Below are 11,140 nucleotides of genomic sequence, written 5' to 3'. Positions count from 1 at the left end.
GGGGGAAGGAGCAGGAGGGGGGAGAAGGGGGAACGCTGCCTGGCTGTACTTCCCCAACAAGACTCCAAACAAGTGTGTGTGTGTGCATGCGTGGGTGTTTGTGAGCGTAAGAGAGCGAGACAGTGACATGGAAGGGGGGGGGGGGGCTCTATAGTCCCATTTTTCAAACAAGGCTCCCTGGAGAGGCATATGAATAATAACGACAGTGGCAATGTAGCATGTAAAAATCAAACCAATATCACGCTCACATTTCTCTGGCTTTTGTCTAGCTCTCACATTGTCTCGGTAATTTTCTATACTACTAAATGATGCCTGATGTAAAGTTATATTTTTATGAGCACATTGGTGTAGGTTGAAACAAATGGCACCATCCTCTCAGCATTATGCGATGATTTTGGTGCGTGTAAATTGTGAAATGTGTATGACCATGTGCTCAACTGTGTGTGTGTGTGTGTGTGTGTGTGTGTGTGTGTGTGTGTGTGTGTGTGTGTGTGTGTGTGTGTGTGTGTGTGTGTGTGTGTGTGTGTGTGTGTGCGTGTGTGCAGCTGTCATATCAGAGTCAGAATGTGTGTAATGTCAGATCAGGGGGGTGTCAACGATAATGTGGTGACAGCAGCTGTTAATCCATCAGACAGGCCTGGAGGAATGAACACCTGTGATCACCACAGGAGCCAAAAAATATGTTAGGAAACCAAATAACGTGCACATACACACATGCATGGCCCGACAGAGTCATGATACAAGTACATAGAAATGATGGTGCACAATGGATAGATGCCATTTCTGAAGAAGATATTTCAACATGTCACAATTGGAAAATCACAGATGTAAATAATGAAATTAATGGTGGCTGAGTTCCATTTTACTGCTTCAGTTTCAGGGTCCTAGTTCAGGGCATAATGTGATGGTTCACTGGGACATTTGAATAGAATAGAGCCATCCCTAATGCTATTAGTAACACCTGTGCCTCCTTTTCCTACTATGGCAGGTCAAAATGTCCGCTGTGAAAAAGGCTTACTAACCATCATCTCGTAGCAGAACCATAAAGAACTTGTTTAAAAAATAAGTCATTAAATATTTGACATTTGAAAAAGGGCACCTACTGGTATTAAATTATTCCTGGAAAAACAAATATGCTGCCATTCGCCCTGTCAAAGAAGACAGTTTGAACTTGAGACCATCCGAGGTTAAAGGTGAAAAAAAAACAAACCTTTAAAAGCAGTCAGTATCTTGGGTGTTGATGTTAAAAGAGTTTCCTTTAAATGGGTAAAGCTGCTGTGAGAGGTAGATTTTTTAAAAAGAACAGATATTCCCACTTTTACTCATAACCATGTGTCAAGCTTCAACAACGCTGGATCTTACAGTTTCCATAATGCAGCTTAGTCTTTCATTGCAAGCACAGCTCCTCTGATGACATCACCAGGGTTATCATCAGGGTCAACTCCCCAACCACAGAGGACATTATACAGCTGTTCTCACAGGCTGAGTATTACTCCTCCTGACAAATACACTGAATTTAATGTGTAAAAAACACCAAAGTTGGTATACAATACAGTGTTTAAATAAACATGTTGGTCTAGGCTCTAAAAACTTATTTTCTAAATCAGCTTTTTACTTTTGGGTAATGAGGTCCTACTTGAACACTTTTTTTTTTTTTTTGTGCCAGAGATAGAACAACTGTGTTTTTTTTTTTTTCATGAGACATTTTTGTCTGTGCTTATCTCACTATGTTAGGTGGGCACGGCTCTGTGGGGAAAAATGAATATTCATGTACCGTATTTCTGTGAACCAGTCGGAGTTTTGCAACATTTCAACCAGAATCTGATGATGAGTTTGCAAGACCAACTGTCAATCAAATCAAATCACACCACACCGACAGTCCTGATGAAGCAGATTAGCTGTTGTGTTATCTCTAAAGAACATCAGCTGCATATTGAGGACATGCTTAGCTGTTTAAATCTTAATACATTATACTTGAGGATGTTTTCTGAATTTTAACTTATTTTTTAAATTTAGTTATGAGTTAATGATACAGAGATATACTTAAGATTTGAAACTAAGTTGTCAGGGACTTTAACTCTTACGTGAGATGCACACTTGAAGACTGTCAGGGGTGTCTCCACCTCCAGTTGCTCTCTCACACACACAACACACACACACACACACACACACACACACACACACACACACACACACACACACACACACACACACACACACACACACACACACATAGAGAAACCTCCTGGCTGCTTGCATGCACAGAGGCAGGGAATCAGCCAGCTGTGCACACACGCTCACTGCCACAAGTGAGGGACGGGAGACGCATGTCAGACTAAGAGGCTGCCGTCCTCCATCTCTCTTATCCCCTATCCCAGACATGCTAATCCCTACAGTTGTAGCAGGCAGGCATGAAAGAGATAGATGCGAGGTCAGTGTGAGCAGGTGTGTGCATGCCATTGGGCTCTGCCAGGGCTGCAATTGGAGAAGGCTTGGAGATGAAGCAGCTGCTGCTTTGGGGGATTTCTGAGAGAGGGGGATATTTGTAGGGTAGACTTTGGAAGAGACTGCTTATCCGCTTCTGCCACCTATGTGTTATGATAGGATGGCACTCAAAGACCCGGTTACAGGGTCTGACAATATATAAATATTATGTGTGTATATCTAATAAGTCTTGAGATTTCTTTTGCAATAGTAACATCAGTACCGCAGAAAAAATAGAACAGAGATAAGACACACAACAAAACAGCCAGTTGCACACAAGTACATACAGACAGCATCAGAAACAATCACAGACATCTCTAAAAATGTTGGTTTGGTTGGTAAAAAGTTCAAATCCACCCAATGCGATGACACTTTCCGGTTCTGTTAAATAAATTTCATTTATATGGTGCAAAGTAATGAAATTCAGTCTACCCAATTTACTCATGATGTATCAAGAGTTAGCCAGTCCTGGCATCTGCTCTGATGTAGCTTTATTAGGAGACATTTATACAAAAAAAGTGTCTAGTCCCCTTTTGTTGCTTGTTAGGACCAAGTTCCATTTTCATATTGTACACAGTGATGAATGCAATATTTATACCCTGTAATGAAACACAGGGCACAGAAGAAAACACATCAAATTGAGCAGAGTGGGAGGACAATATCTCCTTAGTCAAGCACAGGCATGATGGTCGATTGCACAGTGGTTTTACTGTCCTCAAGAGAAAAACATGCTTTTTTTCTGATTATAAGAAAACTGTTTTTAATCTAAATGTAGAGATCCAGAATCATTTTCATTCAGTTAAACAGATTAGTTACTGAAACAACCAGACAATTAATCAATTATTCAATTGAGAAAAAAATTAAGTGACAACAATTTTGACAATAGATCAATTATTTAAGTCGTTTATCAAGCAAAAACGACATGCAGCTTCCAGCTTCTCAGATGTGAAGATTTGCTGCTTATTCTTTTGATACCATTGTAAACTGAACATCTTTGTTATTAGACTGTAAGTTGGACACAAAAGGCAATTTTAAGACATAACCCTGGGCTCTGTGAAATTGGGATGGGCATTATTCAATATCGTCTGACATTTAAGAGACCAAACGATTAAGCAAATAACTGAAAAAGAAAACGGAGAGATTAATTGCAGCCGTATCAGGCACACATTAAGGTTCAGGAATCCCATATGCTTCAGGAGAAAGAAAATAGTGATAAAATGATATACTTGAGATGTTAAAACTACTACTTTCAGATCAAAATATTCTATTTTCACTCTAGTGTTCCTGCTCTAACTCAACTGGTGTCTTCCTGATAAACTCTAGACAGGAGAAATCTATGGCAGTGGGGTGTGGAAAGGGATGCTGGGAAGAGTGTCCACTAATCCAAATCTCAGATAGCTCCTTCAGATATCCTCCTACAAACTGACCTTTGCCTCAGCTCTCCCAGCTTCTTCCCAGCTGTTCCCTGGATAAAGCCCTCTGATCCTGGGGGGCTTATCACCAAAGTCTGCCTGGGTCTTCACTGTCTTTGTTCCACATGTAATTACTCTGTATTGAATCGGAGAGATGTGGAGGTGTAGGTAGTGGAGGGGAATCATCACACACCAGATGAATGTGTGTGTCTTCCCTGGTGAGAGAGGTACAACTGAGCCATAGAGGACAGACTGGCTTCAGCTGGGGGCTCCCTGCGTGAGCGGCTGCCTCAAATAGGACCCCCTCGCCGCTCTCCGCCTGGCCCCACTCCACCTCCGAGCTGCTTCAAAAAGGGACTTGAGAATGACAGAACTGTTTCATACTGGAACATTCAGCGGCTCGGACCAGATGGAGTCTTTGTTCTTTCTCTCAAACACACACACACACACAGCACACGTCTGTACTGCACAAAAACTGTGACACGCGCAAATGCACGCACACATACATACATGCATGCACATTTCCTCACCACACAGCAGTATAAAGCCAGGCTCATGATGACGGGGTTGTGTGATTCTCTTGTCCTCTGTCGTGTTCACATTAGTCATATGCAAATAGGCATTGTGCACAGAGAATGACACAAATCCACCATGTCTAAATCCTCAAAGAAGACCGGTGACGGCTCTTTAGTTAACATGATTTATTAAGGTGTTTGACCCAGTTAGCACATGCAGCCATTAAATGGGGTTTGTTTCACTTGTTTGAAGAAATGGAATCTGTGATAGCTGGAATTTGAGGACACAAAGAAGAAGATTTGATTGAAAATTAATTTATTAATTTTCCTCCTTAATCTAGAAAGTTGGAAGGCAGAGATGGTGAAATGAAGGAGTGAGTCTCTCAGCCTTATCTTCATTGTGTGACTAATTTATGATTTTTCCTTCTCAATAACAACCAATAAATTGTTTGTTTTTTGCTGTTTAGCTGAATTTAGACAAGAGTCAGACCTTGTTGCAGTTTCATGCTTCGGGTTTTACTTTAAACCATCATCAGTTACAGTAAGTGGTGTGAGGAAACAATAACTAATAAATACTGATTACTGATTGTAAGATTGTAAGAACATCAATACATATCCATCACCCAGAGCTCCAAACATCATGTAAACAAAGAAGGTTCATATCTGCTACTGGCAAATTCTTCTTTGAGAAGTAAGATGTCCCAAAATGTACTTTGATCAATTATTTGTCTTTATTTTTTTTTTAAATATTGTCCACAGATTGCTATCTTTTTCATTAGCTGTTTCATGTGTCAAGTCTTCAGCTATTTGGTTAGATTCTTCCTCATTTTTGGGATAATGTTTCCAGTAAATAGTAGATTGATCCATATTTTCCGTCTTGTTGTTACTGGAAGGTTTTTCCAAATGCAGTTCTGCCAGGATCCTTTACAGGAGATCCAGGAGAATTTGTATTTCCAAGGTATAAACCCCTATCGTCTCATTGATGCAACGTAGCAATCAGCTGGCACACCTGCTATTTATTAGCAGTTCCTGACACGTCTTATTTCTCAAAATGGTAGCTTGAAACTGCAACAATTCCTCAATAAAAAAGGCAACAAGAAACTTTTAGTCAAACTACATCTATTTAGGATTTGAATCAGGATGATGATAGTGGTAAAGAGGGAGAGGATAAGCGAGCAGGAAGCAGAGGATTCACTGACTGCAAATAACTCTGCACAGCTCAACGTTTTGGCATTTTCTAATGTTCCTCGTGGCATAAGGTCACGATTATTCCCAGAAAGAGTGTTCAAACATTTCTGACAGGAAGCAGTCAGTGACCTTTAAGCTGGAAATGCTGGGCTGGTATTATGTCCTTGCTGTCTTTTTTTCATCAAAAAATGGAGGTGTGGACCAGAGACACATCCTTTAAGCTGAGGTGAGTATGAAATGCCAGTCTGTCAGCTCCTGTCTGGTCTTTGCTGTGCACTGTGGTATGAACAGCAAACTCTGTTGCTATCAGCCCAATCAGTTGCTTCAGCTTAAAGTAACCTTCACTGCGGCAGGTTTTTGGTACGAAAACAAACACCCGAATTAAATGTCGCCACTCATCAGCATCAAGAAAACAAACTAAAAGTGTTTGATCAGTTCTCAGAGTTCATAGAACTGTGACAACTAAACCCTTTTCACGATGTTACATCAATAACTCTTTGTTTAAACACATCCTGTAAATGTGTGTGATATGATAATCCTTATACATGTACTGTTTAAATCAAAGATGAATTATACTGAATGTCTCATGGAATAAATGTAACCAAACCTCAGCCAAACTGTTAGGTTATCTGATTAATTTAAGATACCAGCTAACCAGGAAGCTCCAGAGAATATAAACAATGGTGGGACATACTTCACAGTAAGAGGAAGCACTTCAAAGTGAGATTCGTGACTAATACCTGCCTGACCTCACCCAAGTGAAAACCCCTAGTTAAAATAAGCATAAAGAATTTCTCTGCATTATTCATCCCTGCCTGACTGAGGTCTGTCTATGAATGGGAATAAGAGAGCATCAATCAGCTTCCCATTAGGATATTAAGTGAGAGCAGCAGGTTAAGTCAGAGGACACTTCTCTTCTCCGATCTGAATAGCAAACGATAAACTGACAAATCACAGCATTTCTACATTAATATATGTATGGCTTAAGCTTTCACGTGAACCTTGACTACAACATGTTGATATGAGCAAAAATCTCCCAGTAGCATGGTACAAAAGGAACGGACAAAATCCCTGTCACTGGGTTTCTTGTATGTTCCTTGACAATTTTTAAAAAGGATCAACACAGCGACTGAATTTGGATGAGAGGAAGGGTGCTGACAGGAGGCATTTAATATAACATCATGACACGCGAAAATCTCATAAAAGGGAATAGGACTTTATTTGCTATATAATATCAGGCACTACATCACCCCAGGCAGAATTGCCATTAACAGTCTACCACCATTAAATTATTCACATCCAAGACTCCTATTCACTAGTGGTTAGTTGACATGTGAGTGGTTTCTAGATGTGCTGATGAGAAGCAAAAATGTCCATGAGTGTAGTTATTAGCCACGCTAATTCAGCCAACAGTGTAGCTGATGCTGACACAGTAGATCTTAACCTGATGAAAGATAAACCAAGTGTTGTGTAGAGATGAGCCTGAAATGACGAAAAAATGCCCATTGTAATAAAACTTGAACCCTACTGATTTATGTAAAAAGATTGTTCTTCCTGTAGCATCCCCATCAGGACAAACTTGATGTTCTTGCCCACTAGTGGCAAGAATCCAATAGTAGCAATGTTATCTGTCCATCCAACAGTTTTGTTTTCTGGTGTGTAATGAGCATCACAGCCTCATGAGGCCGCTAGTCTGACTTTTAGTCTTTTTTTTTAGTCTTTTTCTCTTGTAGTGCATCTCAAATCATAACAAAATTAATAATAAAGTCATTGTACCATGATGGGTTTTATAAACACAAAGCAAAAAATATACCAAATAGTTTTATAGTATTATTATGCCAAATGTTTTCATAGGAAAATAAATAGTTTACCAAGTCAAACTGTGATGGAAAATGCTGGTGTACTTGCATATGCACATGAAAAAAAGTGCCCCAATTTGATCTTTTCTGTACATAATGACAAAATGAAATAAAAACATTGACAGACACAACACTAATAAAGTTAATTATACTCTGTTTTTGTCAGAAATATTACCAAGACTAATTTCACAGACAGATTAAGCCAAGACATTTAATTTGGGGCTTGGTTTAGTCCATGTCCAAGAAACTGTCCTGTTATTTTTCATAGTTTTAAAATGTTAAATCTAATCATTGTGTAAAAACAAATCCAATGTTTCAGTCTCTCTGGTGTTGTGAGTAATATTGTTGAAGTGTTGTAAATAGTGGCTTTAAGTGATTTTGATTGTTCTCTAATCTACAGTCTGGATTTATTTGCTTCAAACTGAATATCTTTGCTATTCATATCAATGCTACACTGGCCATAGTGCATAAACAAAAAGTGGCTGATAGCAGGACTATGTCAGTTCTATGTCCATGTCTATGTGACTGTAAGGCCTCATAAAGGTGCTTCCACTCAGAACTTGCTGAGGGGCGGCAGCGCCCCTGCCTTCACTAGCACAGCTGAGAGCAGGTCTGCAGGCCCAGAGGGGTGGGGCATAGCAGTGGCAGAGGGATCTCCGTGCTTGTTTTCAGAGTTCATGGGTGTGGGAACCTTCCCTCTGTTCAGTGTGGACTTGAAAGCCGCACTGCCCCCTCCTCCACCCAAACTGGTCTTGCTGTTCTCCGCAGTGGGGATGACCGTGCCCAGGTGGGGGTTGCCCACCACAGGAGTCCCAGTTGACTCCATGCTGGTCTGACAGCAGCACAGTAGTCGGAAGAAGGCGGCCCTCATCTCCCTGCTGGACAGAGTGTATATCAGAGGATTGAGGGCAGAGTTGAGCACAGCCAGGGCGATGAACCAGTCCACCTGGTAGAGCACAGGGCACTTATCTGGGCTACAACCCACATCCAGCAGCAGCAGGAGGAAGAGGGGGGCCCAGCACATGACAAACACTCCAAGAACAATAACCACTGTCCGCAGCAGGGCCAGTGAGCGCTCTGAGGGCCGGCTGCTCACCCTGCGGCCGCTAGAGGTCACCAGGCGGTAGATCCTGATGTAGAGGATGATGATGGCCACCAACAGGGCACTGAAGACACTGATGCAGAAGGCCACGTAACTCTTAGCATAGAGCGGCAGCACCGTGGAGCAGGAGGCCAGATTGTTCAGGCAGTTCCACCCCAGGCTGGGCAGGGCGCTGAGCAGCACTGACACAACCCAGCAGGCTGCCAGCAGTCCTAGGAGTCTCCCTCGACCCGCTGTCTCACATGGACGCAGACGCACCATAGTCATGTGCCTCTCAATCCCAATGGCCAGAAGGCTGAACGTGGAGGCGCTGAGAGCCACGAACATGCTCCCTTCTCTGGCCAGCCACTGCACCGGTGTCAGGAAGAAGGTATTCCGTCCTGAGGTAAAGATGTTAACAACATAGGCCACGCCAGCCAGCAGGTCTGACAGCGCCAGGTTTCCAATGAGGAAATACATGCGGCTGTGGAAGCGCTTGTTCCTCCAGAGAGCGAGCAGGACCGTAACGTTCTCCAGGACAATCAGCACACAGATGAAGAGCAGCACAGCCATCTTACAGGTCCCGCCGCTGCGAGGCCGTTCCCACTTCCCTGAGTGGTTGTAGTGGCTGACGATGACAGTATTCATCCCTTCCTCCAACATGTTCCCCATGCTGCCTGCCATTCTTGGCCTTCCTCAATCACGCAGCAGAGGGAGCCACAGCACTGGACACAGCAGAGTGTGGTCAGGCTGCTCAGCCCGGCAGTGTGAGGGCGGTCATTCTAAGCCTCTTCAGGGACCTGTCAATCAAATGCAATTAAAATTTACTTGTAAAATTTACATTCAACACACAAAAGTCACAAAGGTTACACTGCGGTAGCATTTTGGTTCATTTCTGAGGGCTCTAAGGAATGAAAGCTCTCGTTTTGAAGAAACATCAAAAATAGCAAATTGAAAATAAATATGAACATTTCATATATTAGGCCTTTCTAATGAATCTTTCTTCATTTAAACAGTAAAGAGCATCACTGAGACTAAAAATCTCTTGCACAGATGTGTCTTGACCACGATAGCAGCGGCACTTAGACTATAGAAATTACATATAACACAATATATAAAGCACAGAAAGAAAAAGAATGAACCACAACCTGTAAATAGCGATTATACAAATTCTTTTTTTTCTTTATTGTCACCCTTATTAGTTGAAAAAAGAACTGTGGCAGTTTAAATGCTGTTCACATTTCTTATGTCAATTTTTAATGAAAGTACTGGGACTTCGGTTCAAAATAATCCTGAAATTATGCTTTAGGTTACATGTAATACTGAGGTCGGATAAACAGGTTTTTCTCAATAATTAGGTCGATTATGTGTAGGCCTAATCCATTAACACTGCAGAGAATATAAATTCTCACATTTAACATTTAACATTTAAACACAGTTCGGGTTGAAACGAGATGCCTACTTGTGGAAGTCTAAGCAACTTTCCTGTTTTAGAAAAGTTGCCCAAAGTTAAATGGAGTATTCCATTGTTCCATAGTTGCACGACCTGCAGTAAAAATAAAGTGTCTGCCAAAGTAAAGTCTATGCACAGCTGGTCTGTTACTCGTTACCACAGCTACAGTAACTTACCTTTTGGAGTTATTGCCTTCATCTAAACATCCTGGCGGTGTGGCGGAGTTTTTCGAGTTTTTTTCTCTCTCTCCCTCTCCCTCTCTCTCTCTCTCTCTCTCTCTCCCCTGCGTAAAGATGTGCTGGCACAAAATATGTGGTTGCCAAAAATGGGATATATTTGACGTGTGGTCAGAAGTCCATATCTTGTCCTCGCCCGTTGAAAAAGTTTCCTATCACTGAGGTCTCTTCCTCAAACATCCACTGGACTTTTCCCTCTTCAGTCCTCTCCGCTCTCTGCCGCTCCCGCTCCGAGCTGTCCCCGCTCTCACCCCTCCCGATGGTGGGGCGGGATTTTTCCTTACCTCTCCATGTAGGTTTTACCATTAATTGTGAGTCAGGAGAGAGGTCACAGCCACGTGCTTCGTTCTGCCAGACGATAAAACAACTTGCATTATCTATCAGGCAGCCAGAGTGAGTTTGGTGGATTTTTTTTTTTACACCAAGTGTAGGTCAGAGAGTCTTGTTTTTGTTCTCTGTGAAAAGAGAGCAATCGACTGTGTCAGACGACCTTCTAATTAATCTGGTCCAATGTGTCATACAGTCGCTGCACTTGTCCCAGCACATATTACAGTTTTTGCCCCAAGGACTTTTTGTGCTCTGTGGAGTTTTGCCCTCTTTGAATAGCCTTTCATACCTAATGTTTTGTTCTTGTTTGCACTGGTTCCCACTATTAACTTCATATTTGCATTTTTGATTTTTTTTTAAAATATATTAGGGGGTGCATATTTTAAGGGGTTAAAAATAACGAAGGTTGACCACAGTTTCATAAAAGGACACAATCTGACATATGTTGGTGTTTGCCTTTCTGTGGAAATAATCTCCTCCACCGAGAAGCCAAGAAGCTGCAGCCCCTTTTATATCAGTGACTTGATAAGTCGTTGTGTTTTTTAATCTTCAAATAAAAGTGGACTGGGTCCCTTTGCGCCTTTA

At 41.8% G+C, this 11,140-nt stretch overlaps 1 protein-coding gene across 1 annotated transcript; it reads right to left on the bottom strand.

Moving 5' to 3' along the window:
• Positions 1 to 4,323: 4,323 nt before the first annotated feature.
• On the bottom strand, positions 4,324 to 10,571 carry s1pr3a (sphingosine-1-phosphate receptor 3a). The gene is made up of 2 exons (XM_040129365.1): positions 10,169 to 10,571; positions 4,324 to 9,339 (listed from the first exon to the last, which is right to left on the bottom strand). The coding sequence occupies exon 2, from the start codon at positions 9,221 to 9,223 to the stop codon at positions 8,012 to 8,014; it is 1,212 nt and encodes a 403-aa protein (XP_039985299.1). The 5' UTR covers positions 9,224 to 9,339; positions 10,169 to 10,571; the 3' UTR covers positions 4,324 to 8,011.
• Between the last annotated feature and the right edge of the window lie 569 nt (positions 10,572 to 11,140).

The sequence above is a fragment of the Xiphias gladius genome, chromosome 6 (genome assembly GCF_016859285.1).
Source record: "Xiphias gladius isolate SHS-SW01 ecotype Sanya breed wild chromosome 6, ASM1685928v1, whole genome shotgun sequence".
NCBI lineage: Eukaryota > Metazoa > Chordata > Actinopteri > Istiophoriformes > Xiphiidae > Xiphias > Xiphias gladius.
Note: the sequence above shows the minus strand (reverse complement) of the source record. Positions and strands in the feature narration are given on the sequence as shown.

Bases quoted from the DNA above. Each gene is read 5' to 3' on its own strand.
- s1pr3a (XM_040129365.1), bottom strand. From the start codon at position 9,223: ATGGCAGGCAGCATGGGGAACATGTTGGAGGAAGGGATGAATACTGTC.